The 25,563-nt window shown below is 39.4% G+C and overlaps 1 protein-coding gene across 2 annotated transcripts in view; it reads left to right on the top strand.

The window, feature by feature from the left end:
- The window catches only part of LOC149258203 (RAD3-like DNA-binding helicase protein), a 135,185-nt gene extending 113,245 nt beyond the window's left edge, over positions 1-21,940 (top strand). The window contains exons 8-10 of one of the 2 annotated variants that reach the window (XM_089414906.1): positions 20,188-20,758; positions 21,169-21,324; positions 21,505-21,940. In XM_089414906.1, coding sequence (XP_089271032.1) covers positions 20,188-20,758; positions 21,169-21,324; positions 21,505-21,590 — 813 coding nt within the window. In that variant the 3' untranslated portion in view covers positions 21,591-21,940. The remainder of the gene's footprint in view (positions 1-20,187; positions 20,759-21,168; positions 21,325-21,504) is intronic. The other variant, XM_089414903.1, reaches the window with a different exon arrangement.
- Positions 21,941-25,563: the final 3,623 nt, after the last annotated feature.

Here is a 25,563-nt window from a genome sequence, read left to right as displayed (position 1 = left end):
GATTTGCTCCAAAAGACAAGAAGGCCGAAATTCCAAGCATGTGATGATGATTTGCTACAATGAATCTCTCCTCTATTTATATGAGTTTGAATGCCTAATTTAGCGTAATGCCCATTAAAACAATAAAATAATGTCACAACTATAAGTAAGGTCACAAACCGACCTAATATCCAAGAAAAAACATAAGATCTTGCCCACACATGTGAGCCTTAGGGTAGATAATGATGACATCGTCCATGTGTGAGCCCTTCTAGGGCAAGCATTGAGATTTCCTGGTGCCAAGTTGAGAGTAGATGCCTTCTAAAATCACTTCCTAAGGGTTGACCCTTATGTCTTTGTCAATGCTCCTATGTGGACCCCAATTTTCATCTTGGGGAACCAAAGTGGTCTCATGGGTCTCCAGATGGCCAAAGTGCCTGCCTCTGCTCCAACGTTGGGGCTTCCAAGGTGGTGTCGGCCCTCCCATTTCTCAAGGTGTTAGACCATCCTCTGGGCCCTAGGTCAATTGCCATCCTCCATGAAGAGCTAAGTCAGCTCGGGGCATGTTTGGTCTAGGTGCATCATCCCAAAAATTCATCAATGTGGGGAAAAGTGTCAGAGGTGCCTAAGGATATGTATGATGCTCTGTTGTTGCTTGGAGTCCCATGGTTCTCAACGCCTCACCTGTAAGTGTTAATATGCTCTTCTGGAAGACTTGGGCCTTAGTTAAGTTGCCCAAGCCATTTTTGTGAAATCACTTGACAATTACACATAATATCTAGTGCAAGCAACTACACCATTAGGTACAATAATCATTTTTGCATCTAAGTGGTCCAAGACTTAAAGAAATAGGCAATTTGACACTTTAAAAAAGGCTTCATTTCCCAAATTAAGGCTTTGAACTTGCAATGGTGTTACCTCCCTAGGTAGGAGTGGCTAATGGACCATCCTATTAGGTGTTTCCAAGCCCCGAGGGGAAGTGACATGTCCTTGGTTGACCCTTCAATTGATAGGTGTCAGTGGATTATGATGGAACGAAGGGGAGAAGTCTTTATGGTCAATAGCCATGGTCAATGGGACCAAGATGATGGGGAATTCTCATTCGGAGTGTATAGATGTGAGGAGGGAGCAATCGTGGATGCATAAGTTACCAACTTGGCCTTTGTTTTTCCACCCCTCTTGTGTGCCTTTTACTTTTTCTTGATCTTTACTTTGTATTACTGCTCATAGCTCGAAGAGTTAGAGCATACTTTGTTTGATGTATAACAATTGTTATACCCCTTTAATGATGGGGTAGTTCATTGCCCATCGGGGTTGGGACATGCAAAGGTTCCTTTTCTTTTGATGTGATGGGGCAAACATGTGCCCAAAAACTGAGTGATGGCCATAGTGAGTGAGGTAGAGCTCATACTAGGCTTTTGCCACATGCTATGTGGCCATAGCATGCCCTTTTTTGTTCTTTTAGCTGCATCAACCTCCCAGGGTCAGGTTTCAGGTCCTATGCAGGTATGAGGATGTATGGGTGCCAAATCCCAAGGAAGTAGTGGTCAATTGAACCCAAAGAAAGGAGGTGGAATATGGGCTTATGATGTAAGATGGAAAGTGGTAAATATGGAATAGGGAGAGATGGGACTACACTATCTCAATCGGGGCTTCCCAAGTAGTGCCCCTCCTATACCCTTTTGGGCTATTAGTGGAGGTCCCACTAAACCAGGATTATCAAATGCCCACATATAAATAAGCATAAGTGCCTGATTGCAAAATGAATAAAGCACCTTATGATTGGAATCCCACCTTCCAACATGCGCTCTTACCAGATGGTGAGGAACATATGATTGATATAGGTGGTGGAGATATGAATGGCACATCGTCATTGGCTAGTGGTGGCTATCAGGGGCTATTGGTTGGTTGGTTGGAAGCGATGATGGGAGATTTTTTTTTTCCTATGGGGTTACCCATTTTTGGTGGGTAACAAGCCCCCTCTTTTTTGCATGGCCCAATGTTGAAGGCAATATAACTAGGTTCGGTCTTCATAAATGTACTTTTGATATTTGTATTTATTCAAGAAAAGAAATATTATTTTTATAATATATGTCAATGAGTTTCTTGCTCATTGAAATAGGTCTATCACATGTCAAAGTGCTATAGGAAAGTCAAAGAGTCAAAAGAATTATGTTGAAGACCTTAAGGGCATGTTACATTATGTATATTTATGTATAAGCGTCAAAGAAGACACCTCCAAGCAAAGTCAAGTCTCCTCCTAGCAAAGACACCATCAAAAGAAGCAATGACACCATTAAGAGTACCTATTGTAGCAACGAAAGTCAAGTCGGCCTACAAGTCGGCATAAAGGAGGGACAATCCTCTATATATAGAGGCTGTCCACTACTCCAAAGAGAGCGAAGATCATCTTGAAATAAGCGAGCAAGTGCAGCCAAGTAAAGGGTGGAAGAGTCAAGTTTAAGGAAGCCTCTAGAGCTGCGAAGAAGGAGAAAAGATAATCGAAGTATTAAGCACTGTTTTAGGATAAGCTGCAGCCACACATGCGAGAAATAGAAGGGCTGATTGCGGTCACTATAATAGCAACATTAAGGTTGCTCATCCATCATTGTTTGGTCTTCAAACTAGGTTTACTAGGCTCCTATCCAAGCGAAGAGAGAAGGACCTCAAGCGAAGTTAGAGGGAGCCCTATAACTACAGCAAGAACTCTCACACGTGTGAAGATTAGGGCTGCAGTGTTGTCACACTTAGCCTACCACCATACATCAAGAAAGAATTGAGATGATCTAGAGAAGGAATGAGTATCCTTAGGTGAAGGATATCACTAAGTAAAAGTATCTCTCCTAGAAGATCGACTTACAGTAGAAGGAAGAACGAAGTGCCGGAAGAAGGACAAAGTGCTGGAAGGAGGTAGACAAAGTGCCGGGGAACATAGTGCAGAGAAAAGGAAGGACTTGACTTGTGCTTGGAGGATCTTCTAGTCAAGGGTCTAGGGTTTGGCATTGATCAAGAAAGAAGCTTCAATAAGAGAAAACTTACCGAAGGGTTTTCCTCTCAAGAGAACAGAGGTTTTGGCCCTGGCAGAGAGCCAACATCTTGTGTTCTTGTTCTTATGTTTTGGTAGCAGTTTGATGAAGTACACTCACATGCATTAATAATAATAATAAGAAGAAGATTAAGCTAACAAGAAAAGGTAAAAAGACTCCACAAAGTGTTTTCAAGTAACGAAGAATCCTACTATACCTAATTGCCCTAGATTCTTCAACATGGGATCAGAGCTAAGGTGACACATCAAGGAAAGGGCAACTCAAGAACACTCATCAAGGAAAGATATCTACAAGGTTGAAGCATCAAGCCTAGAAGTCTCAATCACTTCAAGGACAAGAAGGTCTACAATCCATCATTCATCAAGGAAGTCTACATAGCAAGAAGAAGAGCCTTACTCAAGGGCACCTACAAAGAAGAGTAGATTGAAGCAGGACCTACATCAAGCTACAAGTCATCAAGCAAATCTCATCATCAAGCAAGTCCACTTGAAGAAGGCAACTTGAAGAACATCAAGATCCTAGGAAGGCAAGCCATCAAGTCTTCAAGAAGAAAGCAAATCCACTACATCTTAAAATCTATCAAGTAAGTACATGTCCCCTTCTGAATATACATCAATGTCTTTTTGCAAGGAAAGCAATAAATTGGTAGGTACCAATAACTTTCTTGCATGGAAGAAGAGGACTGATCTACTTCTCAAGGAGAATGAACTCCTAGAACATGTCAAAGGGAATATCACTATCCCTGCTAAGGAACAAACTCAAGCCTTAGCTAAGTAGAATAAGGATGATACAAGAGCTCAAAGGATTCTAATAGAATCAATCAAAGACTCTCTCATTCCCAATGTCTCCAAATTTGAGACATCAAAAGAAATTTATGATAAGCTAGTAAAGCTATTCTCGATATCCACAACCGGAGAAGTAATATCTCTAAGGAATGAATTGTACAAGATGAAGATAACAAAGGAAGGAATATCTCCCTACTTCATGAAAATCTTTGAAATGAGAGATCAACTTCAAGAGCTTGGGGAAGTCATGTATGATAGAGAGATGACAATTGTAGTACTCAATGCTCTACCTGAGGATTGGGGAAACTTCACATCAAGCATATATGCTAAGAAGGAAACAACCACTCTCAGTGAAATGTGGTCTCTATGCAGGACAAAGGAAACCAGATTTAAGGCAAAAGAAGATGTGGGATCAAAGGAGCAAGCATTTGCTACCATGGCCAAAAGAAAGGGTAAATTTGGCAAGTTTGGTCCACGAAGAACAATCAACAAAGACATGTCCAAAATCCAATGTTTTGGATGCCAAGAATATGGACACTACAAAAGGAATTGTCCTAAGCTTAAGAAGGACAACAACAAAAAAAGGAAGATGGAAGAAGCTCACATAACTTTGTTGAAGTTTCTAAGTCTAACAGTTAGAAACCCTCCATGTACTTTCTGATTTATTCCTTCCTACTTGTTCTGATTAATTAACAAAGTATTTACCATGTAAATACTGAAAATAAACAAAAGTACATGGTCAACACATTACAGATCATCAACTGAAGGAAACAAAAACAAGCACATAAATGACACCGTTATTTTTGGACTAATGTCCTTGGAAAAACCCAATGTGGGAAAACTGGTGCAACTATTTGAGGGTTTGATTTATTAAGTAGTTTCAAAATACAATCTGGGTGCCAAATCCGGCTCACCCAACAGAGAAAAATCTCGGCAGTAGTACCTCTCCTTTGGAGACAGATGCTCTGGCTAAAACCCCGGATAAACACTCCGGCAGCGCCTTAGCACCAATTTGCGCCACAAAAAACCCCAGCGTCAGCCTCTAGGGATTGTGTTAGCCTCTTCTGCCCTCTGCGTCAGCTTTCCTGGCAGTTCTGGCTGTTCCGGTTGTTCCCGACTGTTCCTGCTTCTGTCCTCTACATCAGCTTTCCTAGCAATTCCGGAATTTACCGGCAGTTCTGACAGTTCCCGACAGTTTCGACTGTTCTTGACAGTTTCGACTTCAGTCCTCTGCGTCAGCTTTCCCGGCAGTTCCGGCTGTTCCTGATAGTTCCGGCAGTTCTGGCTGTTCTCGACAGTTTCGGCTTCTGCCCTCTGTGTCAGCTTTCCCGATAGTTCCGACTTCTGCCCTCTGCGTCAGCTTTCGCGACAGTTCCTGGCGGTTTCGGCTGTTCTCGGTAGTTCCGACTTCTGCCCTCTGCGTCAGCTTTCCCGGTTGCTGCGTTGATCCTCCCGACACTATCTCTGCTTCTTTGCTTTTGTATTCACTACCCCTCAGCTGCAACTCCAGATCACTCTCAACTTTCTCAGCAAACCCAGCCCCAGAAAGTCGAAATCTTGATCTCTTAGTGTTCTCCAAGTGACCTTCAAGCATCCTCTTATACTTTTCTTGTTGACAGTTCAACGGTCAAGATTAAGTCCCTAATCAACGGCTAAGATTAGATTTGGCTTGATCCATGACTTTTCGACCATTCTGACACAGTTTTATATTAATTCACATTAATATTTTAATTTCCCTAAGTTTAGACTTAGGGACTCCATTAAAAATATTATTTATTTTAATATCTCCCAAATTGTTTAGAATGTTAGGATATTCCGACACATAGGATATAGTTAAGTTCAACTTGGTCTAGTATAGAGTTAGGTAAAGTGTGTTTCTTTACCGTTGTACATTTTGTAACTTATAATCCGACGGTCACGATATGTAGTGATCCGACGGTTCATTCTCTCCTCGGTATTACCGACACTTGATCCGTGGCTTGACACCCGATTGGTCCATGAGTTCTATTTAAAGCGCATGGAGGGTCATTGTTCGGGTAATCCGTGCATGAGAGAAGCCTATGTAAATTTTCATTCTTTGATTAATAAATTGCCTGTAGTAGCCACGTTGGCGCAGGCCGTGGACTGTTTCCCTCTTTGAGGGTTTTAACCACGTCAAAAATACTGGTGTATTGATCTGTGATCTGGTTGTGAGCGGTGTCCTTTTGGTGTTCTTTCTGAGGAACTTACCCTGTAAATTCCTACATGGTATCAGAGCTATTTGAGGGCCGCGTCCGTTGGTGATCCAAATCTGAAGCCGGTAGAATTGCATGCGGCTGTCGTTTCCTAGATCTGCTGTTTCTGACTGCTTTCGGGCCGAGAGGACTGCTCTGTTGCGTTCGGAGCATCTGTTCCAGTGAGGAACCCCTTTCGTTTCACGCGAAAAGGTTTCCGGTAGCCCTAGCTGCGTCATTTTTCAGATCGGGAGGTATACAGTGTTTTTGCAGTTTACTGTTATTTTCTCTCTGCTTATTTCGGTTTCGGTTTATTTACCCCTTTTTTTAACCGGATCTATACCTTTCATTTCTGCGTATGCTCTTTGCCCTGCGACTCTGTGCGATCTGGGCAAATCAGAAACAGAAAGGAAGGATTTTTCTCATGCGTATGCTCTTTTCCCTGCACCTTAGTGTGATCTCGGAAAATCAGAAACATTGAGAAAAATATTTAGTTTTTCGGCTAAAGCTAACTTTGAGATTTTTTTTTTTTTAAATATCTAGTTTTTTTGGCTAAAGCTAACTTCGAGCCGCAAGGTTCGTTTTTCTTTGCATATTCGTGTTGGGTTTTGTGTTTTGTGTTTTGTAGGGAAAAAGAGCTTTCTCAAGGCAAGCACGCAAATCGAGGCCCCCCCCCCCCCTCTCTCTCTCTCTCTCAAATTTTTTGTATAGATCAATTGGTTCAAAGCTATTTTAAGAGAGTAGAGGTCTTGGGTTCAAGTCTCCATTTTGTGGGGGCGGATTTTTTTCATTCCCGCACATTCGCGCACTTTGCCGGCAACTTCAACAATTTTTTTTCAAAAAGCCATAACTTCTTCATCTGGAAGCCTTTTTCAGAGCCGTTTTTTTTAAAACAGCCTAATTTTTCGAGATCTATCCATTGGAACACTTACTTTCAGCATCTTCAGCTTCAGTTTTAAAAAAAAAAAATGGAAAGTCCATGCCAAGTCATTCTTGACAGCACTAACTACTTCCAATGGATAGCCTACATGGAAGATTTACTTAGAAGTAAAGGTCTCTACAGAATAGCCACAGACCAAGAGAAGAAACCAAAAGATGAAGACAAGGCTGCAAAATGGGAAAATAGACAAGATCAAGCACGTGGTTTGATAGGGATGTCTATTTCCCCTGATCTTAGATTCCATATTGCAGAACTTGAGACTCCTCATGAAGCATTGGAAAAAATCGCTAAAGTTTTTGGGATTAAAAATGAAATTAGAGCCCATCAACTTGAAAATGAGTTGCTTACTTTGGATCCTAATAATTTTTCTTGCATTGAAGATTTCTTGTCCAAATTCAAGACCCTTAGATATCTCTTGGAAGGTGTTAAGGTTAAGAAAGAAGATGGTAACCTTATTTATTCCATCCTTACTAAGTTGGGACCAGCCTACTCTGTATTTGTTTCCACCTTCCATTCTACAAGGGAAGCTTTCATTTGTCAAGGAAAAGACTACAAGGCCCCTTCCTTTGACTCTTTTTGTGATTCTTTAATAAGAGAACAAGAAAAACTCTTACACCTTGGTCTTCTTAATCTTGGAAACTCTTCCACGAAAGCGTTAGCCGCCCAGCAGCAACCAAATTCAAAGAATCCTAAGAAGTCATATCCTCAAAAGAATGGTCCTAAACCAACTCAGCCTCAAAATGAAAGATCATTTCAGCAAAATGATAGGACCAATAAAAACAAATGGAAGAAGATTGATAGACATTGTAACTTTTGTAATCGAGATGGCCACTTAGAATCTAAATGCTTTAAGAAGATGGAAGCCTTGGAAGCCGCAATGAAGAAACATAACATCCATGTGGAGCATCCTTCAACTTCAACTTCATCTTCAGGAATGGCACTTTCTGCATGTCGTTGTCAATCATCTCAGTCTGGTTATGCATTAAATGTATCTTCTTCTTCTCATTCTCATGAGTGGCTCATTGATTCTGGAGCCTCTTATCACATGGCCAAAAACCAAGCCATGTTTTCTTCTTTAAATGATTGTAACACCAAAAATATATATGTTGGTGATGATAGATCTCTTAATGTTGTAGGGACTGGAACTGTTCATCTAGACAATGGTCAGTTTAATGATGTACTATGTGTTCCAACCTTATCCTGCAACCTTCTATCTGTATATCAGATAACTCATTCAGGTGAAGGTAAAATTGTTGAATTTTCACCTCATGATGTTGTAATCAAGGATCTAAAAGATCCTAAACAGATTCTAGCTACTGGTCTTGCTGATGATTCCACAAGGTTGTATAAGTTTCACAACTTTGGGTCATCAAATCTTCCCTCAGTATTTGTTGCTCATAATGATGAAGTGAGCAAACTTTGGCATGAGCGATTTGGTCACTTAAACTATCGCTCCCTTCAGCATCTATGTAAAGAAAATATGGTGACAGGTTTTCCTATGGTATCTTGCAGAGATGGTGTTTGTTCCGGATGTGTACTCGGAAAACATCATCGGGACAGTTTTGACAAACGTACCTCTTGGCACGCCTCAGCCCCTTTACAGCTTGTGCACAGTGATTTATGTGGTCCACTTCCTATTGCTTCATTCTCTGGCTGCAAGTATTTCTTAACTTTCATTGATGATTTCTCCAGACGCACTTGGGTATACTTCTTAAAACTCAAGAGCGAAGTATTTAACACATTTTTGGCCTTCAAAGCCTTTGTTGAAAAACAATCTGGACATCAAATTCTTAAGCTAAGAACTGATAATGGTGGAGAATATGTTAAAAACACATTCATCAACTTTTGCACCGAAAATGGAATTCAAATGCAACATACTGTTCCATACACTCCACAACAAAATGGTGTAGCTGAAAGGAAAAATCGCACCTTAAAGGAAATGGCTAATTGTATGCTGCAATCTAAAGGACTCAGTCTTAGTTTTTGGGCCGAAGCAATTAATTGTGCAAATTATATAATCAATCGCACTCCTACTAAGGTTCTAGAGAATATCACTCCAGAAGAAGCTTGGAGTTCCATTAAACCAGATGTAAGTCACTTTCGTGTTTTTGGAAGTGAAGCATGGGCCCATATTCCAGATGAAAAGCATAAAGCTTTAGAACCTAAGAGTGAGAAATGTACTTTTGTTGGATATTCTGAAGATGTAAAAGGTTATAGACTTATTCCATTTAAGTCCAAAAATGTTATCATTAGAAGAGATGTAAAATTTGATGAAAATAAATCGGCCTGCGAGCCTAGTCCGGCGGATGTGCCACCTCTTCCTATCTCTTCTACCTTTGAAAACATTTCTTCTTCAGATGATGAAAGTGAGGATGATAATCCTCCCCCACCTTCTCAGGATCCTCAACTTCCAAGATGGGTCCGTGCTACTCGGGATGCAGCAGGTGATCTTGCCGGTGATCCTACAGATCAGCGACGTACACGTTCTCAGTTTGAAAGAGCCTCTTCTTTACTGGCTCAAGCTCCAGTAAATCATGATCCTGACACTTTTGCAGAAGCTTCAGGCCATCCACATTGGGAAGCAGCTATGAATGCAGAATATCATTCATTGTTGGCAAATGATACATGGGATCTTGTTCCTCTACCAAAGGGACGCAAACTTGTTAGATGTAAATGGGTTTACAGAACCAAGTATGGACCAGATGGGAAAATTGATAAACATAAAGCTCGTCTTGTTGCTAAGGGCTTTTCACAGGTTGAAGGCATTGACTACACTGAAACCTTCTCCCCTGTTGCCAAAATGAACTCTATCCGCCTTGTTCTTTCCCTTGCTGCCTCTTTAAAATGGGAAGTCCATCAGATGGATGTTAAATCTGCCTTCTTGCATGGGGACTTGCAGGAAGAAATCTATATGGAACAACCCATTGGCTTCATACAAACAGACTCCAGCCTTGTTTGTCGACTTAAGAAATCCCTTTATGGTCTCAAGCAAGCTCCTCGGGCTTGGTATGCCAAAATGGATAGCTTTCTTTTAGAATCTGGCTTTTCTAGGTGTTATTCTGACAATACTGTCTACACCAAGAAAGTGGGCAACTCTCTTATCATCCTTGTTCTTTATGTTGATGATCTTATTCTTACTGGTAGTGATCCCAACCTTATAAACCATGTGAAGTCCAGCCTTAAAAAGAAATTTGAAATGACAGACTTAGGACACTTACACTATTTTCTCGGTCTTCAAGTCTTGCAATCCAAGGAGGGTATTTTCCTTTCCCAGTCCAAGTATGCTTGTGATATTCTTCGTCATTTTCACATGGAAGACTGTAAGCCAGCCCCTTCTCCCTTTCAGTCTGGAGTCAAACTTTCAGTCTCTTGTACTTCTCCTGAAGTTGATGCTACCTTATACTGTCAACTTGTAGGAAAACTCTTGTATTTAACCCATACTCGTCCTGACCTTTCCTTTGCTGTTGGCCTTGTTGCTCGTTTTATGCAAAACCCCCGTGAAAGTCATTGGAAAGCAGCTAAAAGAATACTTCGTTATGTTCGAGGTACAGTACATTTTGGGATTCATTACAGTGCCAAAGCAGCTCCTCTATTAGTTGGTTTCACTGATTCTGATTGGGCTGGTGACCCTGATGATCGGAAGTCTACTGCCGGTTATGTCTTCACTCTTGGTTCAGGACCTATTACATGGGCTTGTAAGAAACAGGCTGCCATTTCTCTTTCGTCAGCAGAAGCAGAGTATCGTGGTGCCGTGGAAGCTAGTAAGGAAGCCTTGTGGCTTCGTCAGATCCTATCAGAGTTTGGCTTTGAGCAGCAGCATCCAACCACACTTTGGTGTGATAATCAAAGTGCCATTCAGCTATGCAAAGATCCAGTCCAGCATCAGCGCAGCAAACACATTGAACTACACATGCACTTCATCAGAAAGCTCATTCATGACCATGTTCTTGAAGTGCAATATTGTCCAACAGATGATCAGGTTGCGGACATCTTCACAAAGGCTCTCACAGAGGCGAAGTTCACTCAACTTCGATATATGCTTGGAGTTCAGGAAGTTGTCACTAAGGGGGGATAGGCTCTAGTGCCTCCTTCCTTCTCCTATTGTGTCATATTTGTAAATCCTTCAATCCTATCCCAAGTTGTTCTTAAGGGGGGATGTTAGGATATTCCGACACATAGGATATAGTTAAGTTCAACTTGGTCTAGTATAGAGTTAGGTAAAGTGTGTTTCTTTATCGTTGTACATTTTGTAACTTATAATCCGACGGTCACGATATGTAGTGATCCGACGGTTCATTCTCTCCTCGGTATTACTGACACTTGATCCGTGGCTTGACACCCGATTGGTCCATGAGTTCTATTTAAAGCGCATGGAGGGTCATTGTTCGGGTAATCCGTGCATGAGAGAAGCCTATGTAAATTTTCATTCTTTGATTAATAAATTGCCTGTAGTAGCCACGTTGGCGCAGGCCGTGGACTGTTTCCCTCTTTGAGGGTTTTAACCACGTCAAAAATACTGGTGTATTGATCTGTGATCTGGTTGTGAGCGGTGTCCTTTTGGTGTTCTTTCTGAGGAACTTACCCTGTAAATTCCTACATAGAATCTGCACAAACCCTTTTTGGGTATTGGAGATCTCATGTGCCTTAGCCTCTCCACCAAGTTTCGTGGCTAGAGCACATCCGATGCTACCCCAAATCAACAAACTCAAGAGATGAAAGAAGAAGGAAAGAAGCAAAAGAAGGAAGATCCTCTGGATCTGTACTATGACTAGGTCAAACTCTTTACTTCTAGACTTCTTTCAAGGTTTTGAGTAGGATAGGAGCATGTAGGAATAAATAAAATTGCATGGCTAGAAACATCTTCTAGAATGTAGAAGTATGTAGTACATAGAGTTCTAGATACTTAGGAAGAAGTAGCACTTATAATAAAAACAAAGTACATGTTTAGAAATATCTTCTAGAATATAGGAGCATGATGAACATAGCTCAAGGTATCCATGTAGAAGGAGCATACCTAGTATAGGACCCCATCCATGATAAAAGAAGATTGATCATGATTAAGAGTCTTAGAAGACCTCCATCATAAAAAAAGGAAACATTTGCAAGGCAATGGTCTTTAAGACCTTGTGATGGAATCTTCAAAGGAAGGTTCATAAACCAAAGCAGATGTCTTATTAGGAATCTCATTCATGGGATTCAAGAAAAGGATGATACGCAGGCAATCTATGATGAAGCAAGAAGGGCCACACCAAGGACAACCAAATGAAGCTAAGATGATCAAAGGAGAATCAAGATGAGGTATGTATGCATCAAAGTTTAAGTCATGTTATCATTTGTATATTATTGAGTCATGGGAATAGTTCTACAACATGATCAAGTATGAAAGAATCTCTTTCACCAAGGACATGCTCGAAGGCATGTACTACATTGCAATGAAGGTCAACAAAAGAATATGCTCACATAAGGAGTATAAGATTGTTGACTAAGAAGCAAGAAGAAATGCTGACGAGTCCAGGAAGCAAGCAATAAAGGAATGCTCTCACAGGAAGCATAAGATGGTTGACCTATCTATCTAAGAAGAAGCAAATGAAGAAAGAGATCAAGCATGTGAAGAACACCATGATCACCGAGAATCACTATCTGACAAAAATACTTTGAAGATATCTCCCGAAAGAAGGCAAGACAAATCTGACAAAGGAAGGAAGGACCCTTGACACCTATGAAGGCCTTGGAGATATGAAATATGCAGATAACCGATTCTAGTTTACAAAGATGTTGTGATGAAGAAGCCATCCAACAAAAGAAAAAGCAATGTTGAAGCAATATCAAGATGGAGCCATGATGGGCTACTAGGTCGAAGGATGTAAACAAGTAAGTACAATGAAGCATCCATGAGAAACGTATTCCAAAGCATGGACTGATGACAAAGTAGTAGCCAAATGACAAGAAAACCTGATATATGACAAGAAAGCCACTTTCCAACAAAGAAGCAATGACATGACAAACCAGGAAGGAAAGTGATCGATGGATGGTGCCGTACCTAGAAGAAGTTCGAACAAAGACTTCATGACATCAAAGAAAGGAAGGAGATCAAGCAGCTGAAGGACCCCCGAAGAAGAAGTTGCTGATGAATGAAAGAGTCCCTAGTTAAGAGGGAGCTCTGACAAGTCCCTGATCAAGAGGGAGTTTTGGATCACCCCTAATTACAAAGGAGTGACATTTGTGTTTTTCCATATCATGGGTCATGCACTAGACCAGGACTAACAACCGTAGAGGCCATGAATGGAAATGTAGTCACAAGATAGACACAACATTCTTGTCTTCATTTGGGAAGAAAGAATGGGAGGATTGGGTAATCATCTGGCATCTGATACTCTTTGAGGATGTGTAGGGCATCCAAGACAAGAGTAGGCAAGAGGGCTGAAATTCTTTGAGGGTTGGATACCCAAGATAAGAATAGTCCTAGAAGGTCATACTCAGTGAACACCTGGGTGGGTATGTACCTTGAGAGACAATGATGAAGGTGTCTATAAATCATTGGTCTCGCCAGCATTGTAGCTCATGATCTCATGAAGAGATGGAGTTGTTAGTCAAGGCCTTGCACTATGACAATGCTAATTGATATGATGCTATAACAGATGGATTGCTAATCCAGTTTCTCTTATGTGAATTCTTCAAAGATTGATAATAGCCAAACACCTTGTAATGTTGTATGAATACCTCCCTAGTTAAGAGGGAGTGTTGAAGGAAATGTAACTAGGTTCGGTCTTCATAAATGTACTTTTGATATTTGTATTTATTCAAGAAAAGAAATATTATTTTTATAATATATGTCAATGAGTTTCTTGCTCATTGAAGTAGGTCTAGGACATGTCAAGGTGCTATGGGAAAGTCAAAGAGTCAAAAGAATTACGTTGAAGACCTTAAGGGCATGTTACATTATATATCTTTATGTATAAGAGTTAAAGGAGACACCTCCAGGCAAAGTCAAGTCTCCTCCTATCAAAGACACCATCAAAAGAAGCAATGGCACCATTAAAAGCACTTGTTGTAGTAATGAAAGTTAAGTCGGCCTCAATGTAGCAAGTCGACCTACAAGTCGGCCTAAAGGAGGGAAAATCCTCTATAAATAGAGGTTGTCCACTCCAAAGAGAGCGAAGATCATCTCTGAAATAAGCGAGCAAGTGCAACCAAGTAAAGGGTGGAAAAGTCAAGTTTAAGGAAGCCTCTAGAGCAGCGAAGCAGGACAAAAGATAACCAAATTATTAAGGAGTCAAGGACTATTTTAGGGTAAGCTGCAACCACACGTGAGAGAAATAGAAGGGCTGATTGCGGTCACTATAGCAACAAAATTAAGGTTGCTCATCCATCATTGTTTGGGCTTCAAACTAGGCTTACTAGGCCTCCTATCCAAGCGAAGAGAGAAGGACCTCAAGCGAAGTTAGAGGGAGCCCTATAACTACAACAAGAACTCTCACACGTGCGAAGATTAGGGTTGCAGTGCTGTCACACTTAGCCTACCACCATACATCAAGAAAGAACTCGGATGATCTAGAGAAGGAATGAGTATCCTTAGGTGAAGGATATCACTAAGTAAAAGTATCTCTCCTAGAAGATCTACTTACAGTAGAAGGAAGAACGAAGTGCCGGAAGAAGGACAAAGTGCCAGGGAACAAAGTGCCGGAAGGAGGTAGACAAAGTGTTGGGGAACATAGTGTAGAGAAAAGGAAGGACTTGACTTGTGCTTGGAGGATCTTCAGTCAAGAGTCTAGGGTTTGCATTGATCAAGAAAGAAGCTTCAATAAGAGAAAACTTACCGAACGGTTTTCCTCTCAAGAGAAGAGGTTTTGGCCCTGGCAGAGAGCCAACACCTTGTGTTCTTGTTCTTATGTTTTGGTAGCAGTTTGATGAAGTGCACTCACATGAATTAATAATAAGAAGAAGAAGATTAAGCTAACAAGAAAAAGAAAAAAGACTCCACAAATTGTTCAAGTAACGAAGAATCCTACTATACCTAATTGCCCTAGATTCTTCAACACCTAAGGGGTAACAAGTTCCTTTTTCATGTCCAAAGAAAATGTTTAGAACACTCCATTCCACCTTGAGAACTTAAGCGATAGTGAGATTGCTGGTACCTTGCCAACCCATATAGATTGAGGGGTATATCCCTTACGTGCACTTTACATGTGTTGTTGGGATTAAAGACTCTCATGCATTTCCATACTGAGATTTGAACCCATATTGGTAGGGGAAAAGTTTGGTTTCTTTCCTGTCACACCACATGCTCCTATACAAATCAACATTCAAATTTCTACAGTAACAAAGAGAATAATATTTAGTACTAGTATCGCTTGGCATGTGGATACTTGTGTAATACTTGTTTATAGTAATCAGTCATGTATGGCTCAAGATGGTGCCATTTCTTATTGGTTATTCATATTACTTAGTATATCAATACTCATATGATACCTGTTGAAATTCGATTGAAAGATTGAATTTCTAGTCATGATAATTACTTGTGAAGATATTTAGTGTCCTTCTTAGTTTTTCTTAATTATTCATTAAACAATTACCATTTAAATACATGAAAATAGAGATCATAGTGCACAAGAGACGAGACACTAGAGATTAGGTTAGAGGTCGGGGCAAAACCCACAAAGGGAAAACCCATCAATCCTTTCCTTATAGATTCTTCGTCAACAAGAGAAATCCAAGTCAAATTGACCAATGATCCATGTGCCAAGTCAGCCCTCCAAACTCTGCCATGTTTTGTCCACAAGATAATCGACTAGTCTGCTTATACATGCATGCCACATCACAGAGATATAGGTGCCATCAAAAGCTTGATTCATTATAGGAAAGGTGCCATAGGAACTCGTATTAGTACAGAGAAATATATCCACAGGAACTCGCATCTTCATGGAGAGGTATGTCACAGAAACTTGCATCATCATCATAGAAACTCGCATCATATATATATCACAAAAACTTGTGTCATCATCACGAAAAATGGCATCATATATGTCACAGAAACTCGCATCTTATAAGTCACAAAAACTTGCATCACATAGAGCCTTGGATCTTCGTGTATTACAAACAAATGGAGTCTCAAAATCTTCATTGATATATGCTCAGATGATATACTCTTGGAGGAGGACAAGTAGCATTTATTTATAGTCATTTCATGTGGTTGAATGGGTGTCAGTACTAGCTGAGCCGACTTGTTCCTTGGAGGGTCGACTTGGCAAATTGGACAGACAAATGACACTTACAAAAATTCAATTTTTTTCTTCTTTTCATAGGGTCATGAAGAACATGCCCTTTTACTTTTTCATTTGACCAAAATAAAGCATGAATAACATGCTTGACAATAAATAATAATAATAATAATTTTTCTTCTTTTTGTTTTTATATAAAATACATATGGACACATGCACAATGACAATTATGAAGACCGACCATAGCTACACACTTCAACAATCCCATCCTATGTGTAGGTCACTCATACAACTCCCCATTTGATATTCGTATAGTTCTAGTTATATTGTTTATAATATTTCCATAATATGGAGACAAACTGGAATCAGTTTATGATAATCAATTCTAAATTGATGCTTTTATGGAAAAGAAAAAAATCTTTTCTCTTTACATAGAATCCATTCTTGTAGAATTATTCTATTTTTTCAAAATATGGAAGTGAAGAAGTAGATCAATAAGATGCAAGGTTTTGTATCATGCAATAGAGAAGCCATGATCGAATCCTATTTGCATCAGCTTGATGCTCTTTTGGTGGGACCCTATAATAATAGGTCATATGACAGACATGCTTCCAAGTTCTTCATCCGCGGAGGCCCTAAGCATCAAGGCTCTATGGCCCCCATCAATTTGCATTGTATTGTTGTACTAATCATATTTCCCAGTGTTTAAAAGCTAATTACAGGTCCTGAAAATAATTTACAGGAATTGGAAGTAATTGGAGGCAACCCTTGCCTTGGGATACATGAAAATTAAGATAACCTATTGTATCCATTGAAATTGATCTAAAGAGGTTTTTCATTGATTAATGACTACTATTAGATCATATATTGGCAGTCCGAAAGGATTTGCTGGTCTGATCATTGTTTTCGGCCAGGGCAATTTTCAGCCTTCACTGTTGAGGGCTCATTTCTGAATAGTTGTCATGCAGATTTAATATCGTTCAAACTACTTGTCCAAAATTAGTGTTCTTGTGCCCATTGGAAAGCTCTTTGGTAGTACTAACATCTTCAACAAAGTCCTTTGAATTTCAGGTTTACTAAAGGCTATTTTTAAGCCCCTGAAGTGGCCCTTTGTTTTCTGGCTTGCTGCACTCTTCAGAAAAATTAAAGTTATAGGTCCAAACAAGTAATTTGTCTTCTTACAGCCATATAGAACGTGTATAACAATATTTTGTCTTCTATTGTGGTAAGAAACTGTCATACTCAATTTGTGGTGTTTCAAGCTCATTTTCGTGGCATAATGAGTACTTTTTCATCGCTGGTCTGCAATATTAGTTTGCTGCTACATCATAAGTCAGATTAGAATTTGGTTATTTAACTAACTCCTACCTCTTCCATATACTTCATTTTGACATTGGTCTGTTATTTCTTTGGTTGAGTTGCTGTGTATAGTGAATTAGTGATACTGCCCATGGCATTTTGTGGCTGTTGGCCTAAAGCGAGAGGAGTATGCTGAGGTGACAGTGGACATACTTCTAACAATGCTTGATGTGTAGTAGTCTTGGTTGAACCTTTCCAACACCGCTAATTTAAGCAGTAACAAAGTGATAATAGGTTCAAGGTTCAAATCATTTTCTATGTAAAACAATTCAATTTCAAGACCTTTTTCTTCAACTGCAGGGTGAATTCCTCTTCGTCTTTTTTGAGTGCAAGTGCCATCCCCCTTCTAAGACCTATCTGTCTTCCTTTATTTAATTGCAATGGTAAACTCAATTCTCTTTCTCCTTCGAATGCTAGCTAATAATCTCTTTATTTCTCACTCTTTCTTCTTTGAATGCCAGCTAAGAGGAGTGCAGGTGCCATCCCCCTTCTAAGACCTATCTGTCTTCCTTTATTTAATTGCAATGGTAAACTCAATTGCTCTTTCTCCTTTGAATGCTAGCTAAGAATTTCTTTATTTCTCACTCTTTCTTCTTTGAATGCCAGCTAAGAACCTCTTTGTTTCCTTCTCCCCAGATTGTCATGTCTTTGCATACTTAACACCATGTGCTACATGATGGCCATTTCAAGTGTTGGTGGTTTCCATTCTTGAAGGTGAAGGGCCGTGTGTGAATGTGGGGGTGGAGTAACAGGATAATGAGGCAGATGCTTTGCACATTGTGCTTATACTTTGCAGTAATAACAAATGGAGAGCCCGGGGTCATGTGGAGATGTGGAGGCAATGGCTTTGAAGAAATGTTGAGTGGGGAATGGTGGGGTTGGTTATCTTTCACCTCTTCTGCATTAAAATGTTCTTGGGAGTATAGGCCGTACGAAGATGCAGAGCTTAGAATCGTGGGGTGGGTGCTCACCTTTTGCCAAAACCAATGTGGCATGTGCTGTGTGGTCCCATTACTTTCTTTACATTGCACCACTTGCCAAAACCAATGTGGCATGTGCTGTGTGGTGCCATTACTTTCTTTACATTGCACCACTTGCCAAATAAACTTCAAATACTTGAACAAATATTTATACATGGCCTTTTGGAAGGCATATATCAAAGGCTTACAATTCTAGTTTGAAGCTCTTGCAAGTTTCATTAATTAAGATACTCCATAAGCTTTTCTATTCAAGAATTAGCAAAAAACTTTGCAACCTCTTTCTGGACTGCTGTTGGTGAAGACTTGATTTCTGATAGGGGAGAACCTTACTCATTAAGAGAGAGAGAGAAGATGCTCATAGAAGCAATGCCAAGATGCCACAGGATAGATGTAAAAGACTTAATTATATTCCTGGATCCATTTTGGGTCATACTTATATTTTTGTAGTTTCCCAGTTTTTCCCAAGACAAGTTAAACTCTCGATTCTTTTTCCTTGCTGACCTTTTCCCCAAGCTCAGCCTGGTAACATTGCAAGGGAATAGGTTACACATGGGTGCCAACTAATTGAAACCTATATGATGCCCAATGGCACCCATGCCAGTTGATTTAAAACATCAAATGGCAGGAGTGGTTGATGCCATGCATCAAGAGAAATTGAACTTTAGGTTCCTTGACTTGGTTGAGTCATAACGATGAGCTAGAATTCAGATGAGCTATTTATTATGTTTTATTATAGTATGATGATTTTTGAACACTTGAGTCTAGAGGCTATTCAGAGCCTCAATGTTCATATAATTTCATCAGAATTTCAGTTATTTTTTTAGTTGGCTGGTCACTGCTGGTTCTGACTGATCAGCGGAAAGAAAGAATGATGGAGTTATACTACTGATATTGGAGAAGAATGGTGAGGCTATTTTAGTGTATTTTAAAATTTTGAAGGGACATCCCTTCATTTGGGTCTAGGCTAAACAGCAATTACAACCAAACCCCCTGGAATGTCCAAGTTATGACTTTTTATTGGTGGGTGGTGTGCAGTGCTGGACAATGTTTGTAGTACCTGCTGTTAAGATCCTAACCAGTAATGCAAATTAGGTTATATTCAAGTTAAGCTAATGAATAAAGAACACTGAGGGTACAATACTCCACTTTTGAAGTGGTAGCATTTCAATTTGAATTAAAATGGGCGGTATTCACATGAACAGGGTAATGATCCTTGAGCAAGACTAATACGCATGCAGTCACAATGTGGTTAGCTAATCCATAATCTGTTGCTTCTCTAAGTAGCCAGAAGTTTGCCTTAAAAAATTAACAGACAGACTTCTTTCCATTCAAGATTACGGTGAAATTAAATATCATTTCTGCAAATATTTCAGAAATTCTTTTCCTGACCACATTACAAGAAGCTATGGAAACTCGAAACTATTCCACGTACCTTTAATTTGTCGGGTACATGTATTTTATTTTTCTGGATTTATTTTAAGTGCGTACCATACTTTCCAAGGTGCAGCAACTTTAGTGCATCTTTGTGTGTTTTGAATTTAAGCTGTTGAATTAGAAGTACTGTGTTTCTATTTTTATAAAAACTTTTGAGTGGCCTGCCTTAGAAGTGTCTCCGTTTTTTCTCCCATGAACATATTATGTGAGTATTTCTTATATATCTGACCAGATGGAGGAGATTGGACGGCTGCTTTGTAATATAGCATCAGTTGTTCCCGAGGGGATTGTTGTATTCTTTCCGTCTTTTGAATATGAGAGCCAAATTTATGCTGCATGGAAAAAATCTGGGATCCTGGCCACCCTTCAAAAGAAGAAACATGTCTTTCGAGAACCTCGGAATAATGCAGCTGTGGAGCTTACTCTACAGGAATATAGAGCTACCATATTCTCATCTTCCACCAAGAGCACAAAAGAAGATAGATCAGGACAAGGTGCCATTCTTCTGGCAGTAGTAGGTGGCAAAATTTCAGAAGGGATCAATTTCAGCGACGGAATGGGTCGATGTGTGGTGATGGTAGGACTTCCCTATCCATGCCCATCTGACCCAGAGTTGATTGAGCGCATTAAACATATTGATGGATTGGGATCAAGCTCCATGAGGGACAACCTATTACCAACCAGTCAAATTAAAAGTGAGACAGCTGTTGGCCCATCAGGATTTAACATTTTACGTTGTTGCAAGCAAAGGGGAAGGGAATATTATGAAAATCTCTGCATGAAAGCAGTGAATCAATCTATAGGTATGTCAAATGCAAGATTGGCATAATTTTGATTCATCATTAAATGTATTAAAATCATATCTGTAGGCTATAATATTTAAGGGAAGGGGAAGGGAATATTATGAAAATCTCTGCATGAAAGCAGTGAATCAATCTATAGGTATGTCAAGTGCAAGATTGGCATAATTTTGATTCATCATTAAATGTATTAAAATCATATCTGTATGCTATAATATTTAACGGAAGGGGAAGGGAATATTATGAAAATCTCTGCATGAAAGAAGTGAATCAATTTATAGGTATGTCAAGTGCAAGATTGGCATAATTTTGATTCATCATTAAATGTATTAAAATCATATCTGTGTGCTATAATATTTAAGGTTTGCTTGAAGTTACAAGAAGTCTAACTTCTGCAATTAGAATGAATACAGGTCGAGCAATCAGGCATATTGGAGATTATGCTGCTATATTGCTAGTTGATGCCCGCTATGCATCAATAGTGGAATCTAATTCATTCAAGGGAAATTTCTCTACACCAATTTCTAAGCTCCCCACTTGGATCAAGGAGCGCCTTGTTACTGTTACAGGTACTTCTGGAGATGTTCAGAGTCTGCTTCACAGTTTATTCAAATGTAATAAAAAAGTATACACATAGATTATGCTATGTATGAAGAAGTTTCCTTAGCTTATAAAGATATGGGAAAACATTCATGTTTGTACATGTGCTTTATTGCCTGGTCCTGAGGAGTGTCTTGTTACTGTACCAGGTAATTTTGGAGAGGTCCAGAGGCTGCTTCACGAGTTCTTCAAGTATAATCAACGGCAGACAACACAAAGAACATGCTCTAAGTGAGGCCATTTCAAAACTCAAAAGGAACATGAAAATTGCAATTATTGAAACACTGCCTGCAAAAAGATGCAAGACATCTTCAAAGATGTCTTCTGCTGTGGGATTTGTCAGTTGATAATAGTCTTCTTATCTGACCAAAGTGTTAATGGTTATTTGTGAAGTGAGCTGCATGCCTAAAAGTATCATATATGATTCATTTTTTCCCTGTTATATTAAATACCCCATCAATGTCTTTCCATTGGCAATGGCTTCTGCGGACTTATCGTTGGACGTGTGTTGGAAATTGCTCTCAAATATCCTGTATTATGAATGAATAGGATCAAATTCCTCTCAGACCACATTTGTGCATTTTCTTATCTTTACATATCAACATTAATTTGGCCCATGGTCCTAATCAGGTGAGCATAAATTATCTTGGAACAGTGCAAAATTTTAAGGTAACCATATGGATTGATTTCATTGAGGTTTCATAATTCTAATCCAATATCCAAAAGATAAACTTTGTCAAATCATACATCCAATTAAATATAAATTCAGAAACTTGTCTTAGTGTACATTAGCAAGATGGGGACAGTGCAGAACAACCACCATAAGTTGTAATGTTGGCGTATCCCATAGATTGTGCTATCTGAACTTTATAGTCCATTTTTTGAAGTTAGTTTTGTTTTGTGGCAGCCGTTTTCTATATAACAGGGGGACTCTATTTTAACATTTGTTTATTGCTATGCCACCTGAAACAGGGAAAGCGATATGTATTTCTGAAATGGTATTATTTTGGAAACAGCGACACATGTATATGCTATAATGTATCCGTTCTTGCTATTTTACTGGAGCTACAAGAAAGTTCAACTCTAATAGAATTTTATAATGGACCCCAACTTCACAACTTGTAAGCTCATTAGTAATTTAGGCTCACATTACTTTGTAATTTACCTATTACTTGTGTTTGCTTTGGTATCACTTTACAACATTTACATAGTCATAATCTCAACATCTTCATCAAAATCTGGCACTGATACAACTTGTGGAAAGCATCCCTAAATTTACATTCTAGCCTTTCACAATTTCGCATGACTTGCTTTCCATTATAATTTGGTTCATTCTTGGATGCTGAGGTTGTAATGTCGTGCTCTCAACAGTGATAACAAATACGCCTCCACAATCATTCCTTCAAAAAGAGTTTAATGTATCATGATCCCAGTGTTCGATCAACATAGACTAGTAAATTTCTTGGTAAAATTAGCAATGTATTTATATTTTTGGTGAGAACATCAAACTTATCTCATTTGAGGAGTTTGTATAACAATTGAGTCTAAAATTCCCTGTCCAGCTCAATTGGTTTGATCATCTGCCAAAGGCATGTTATCGATGGAGAGAACATGAGTCATAGATTCAAATCTAGTTGAGTCCCTCAGGGTGACTAGGCGCTCATGTAGTGGGTGGTGGACATCATCTTCCTAGATATTTTGAGGAAGAGGGGTCAATCTTGTGGAGTGTTATTCAGAAATAAATAATAAAAATTAGGCCTCAAATTGGTAAATCCAAGGCATAGACTCTTAATCGCATTAGTGAGTTGAGTGTTTATTTGGGGTAACATCGGATGTGCTGTAGCCATGAAATTTGGTGGAGAGGTTGGGGCACATGAGATCTCCAATACTTAGAAAGGGTTTGGGCAGATTCTAAATAGTTCAAGAGAGATTAAAATAATTAATATTTTTAATGGGGTCTCTAAGTCTAAATTTAAGGAAATTAAAATATTAATGTGGATTAATATGAAACTGTGTTAGAATGGTCCAAAAGACATGGATCAAGCCAGATCTAATCTTAGCCGTTGATTAGGGACTTAATCTCGGTCGTTGATATGTCAACGAGAAAAGTATAAGAGGGGCTTGAGGGTCACTTGAAGAATACACCAGAGTGATCAGTCATTCTATTCTCTAGAGCGGACTTTGCTAGGAGAGATAGAATCGGTGACCGGAGTTGCAGTTGAGGGGCATTGAGTACAGAGAGACAGAGAGGCAGAGATAGTGCCGGGAGATTAGCGTAGGAGCCAGAGAGAGTGACGAAGTAGTAGCCAGGGCTCACGCAGGGCCATGCAGAGGTAGTCGAGCGCTGCATAGAGCTTCAGAAAGGCCAACGTTGCTGACGCAGAGGCCTAGAAGGCTGATGTAGGGCCTCCTAAGGCTGGCGCAAACCCATTTAGGGTGATGCAGGGCCAGTGCTAGGGAGAGGGGTTGACGCAGTCCAAAAAGGCAGACGCTGGGGTTTCTGGGGCAGATTTGAGCTGAGGAGCTGTCGGAAGGATTATACGGGGCTTCAGCCGGGAAATTTGTCTCAAACTGAGAGATATTACTGCGAAGGAATTTCTCTGTTGGTAGGCTGGATTTGGCACCCAGATTGTACTCTGATATTGCTTAATAAGAAAACCCTTAGATAGTTGCACCGATTTTCCTACATTGGGTTTTTCCGGGGACATTGGTAAAAAAATAACGGTGTCATTTGGTGCGATTGTTCTGTTTCCTTCAGTTGTTGATCTGTAATATGTTGAGCATGCACTAGTGTTTATTTTCAGTATTTACATTGTAAATAACTTGTTAAGTAACAAAACAAATAGGTAGGAATAAATCAGATAAAGTGCATGGAGGGTTTCTAATTGGTAGACTTAGAAACTTCAACATTGACAAACTATTTGCATTGGCCCATCCTCAATTTTCACCAACATTTAAAGGCAATAAACATTGAAATTTATAACAATGACTAACTCTAATTACTAATACCCACTGGCACACTAAAATCAACAACATATTTCTTCAAAAGTAAAATTCATTAAGCATACAACAATAATGTATTTATAATTTTGATCAAAATCTTGAAACGGGTGTGATTAGTTGGTATAGAAAGGGTGTTGATATTCCCTCCCATCAGGGTTCAAGCCCCCCTAAATGCATGGTATGTTTAGTCTAGGCCCTGTCATGGCTATAAGTTAGTGGGTTGGGTATGGCAAAGGACATAGTTCCTAGCCCTTGTGCCAATGGCAATTGTACCTTGGTGGTGAATAGGAAACACTAATTATTTGGAGTTGTGCCTTGAATGTTGTAAATTAGCTTGTTGCATTTTGATAAATTGAGTCTTTAAAAAATTAAATAAATTTTGATATCATCGACAAGCTTAGACAAGTCAACAATTTTAGTCAAATCTCATTCATTTGAAAAATAATGCCAATAGAGAAGTGTTGGAAAAGACATGATATGTGTAGAAGTGCGAGGATATCATGGATTAGAGCATCGAATGTGGAAAATAACGGATCCACAAAACAAATTGAATTGCCAATAAATAAGTGCTTTCTAGCAAGTGTTGAAAAATAGACAATTTCAAAGACCCACATGTAGTCTCCACATATAGGAGGGGTCTCGTGAACAAAATTTTTGGATCCAACCATGACAAGGGTTGTAGATGTGGAACTTGTGAAAGACACATGAATTTTGTTTGTGGATATATGAAGGCTTTCAAGAAAGGATCCATGTACTTGTAAAGAGACACCTTATAGACAAAGCTCAATAACAACATGAGAACTTGACCAACTACAATGGAATGTTGTGTTTCGTGGAAAATAAAGGTCAAACAATTGTAATGACCATTGGCCACATGTACATGGTTTAGTTTTGTTGGAAATACTGAGAGGGGGGGTGAATCATTAATTTTTTTCAATTGTTACTTTTACCAGTTAAGATCACTTATAATTAGAACACAAAATTAACAATGATAGAATAAATTATTTTATTAATTAGATATAACGAGGACTCCAATCCTCTTCTTTACAATAAATCAGGTACAATATAGTGTAGGGCTCCAACCCTAGATGAAGACACCAATCTCTAATCCACCAGGCTCCAACCCGTACTTTGCCAAGCAACAACTTGGACTTCACGAGGCTCCAACATCTAGGGCTCCAACCCTATCTTCCCAAGGCTCCAAC

Source organism: Pinus tabuliformis, chromosome 6, assembly GCF_031772625.1.
Source record: "Pinus tabuliformis cultivar Carrire ecotype Pingquan chromosome 6, CPIR1, whole genome shotgun sequence".
Taxonomy (NCBI): domain Eukaryota; kingdom Viridiplantae; phylum Streptophyta; class Pinopsida; order Pinales; family Pinaceae; genus Pinus; species Pinus tabuliformis.
This window is presented reverse-complemented; position numbering and strand designations above follow the sequence as displayed.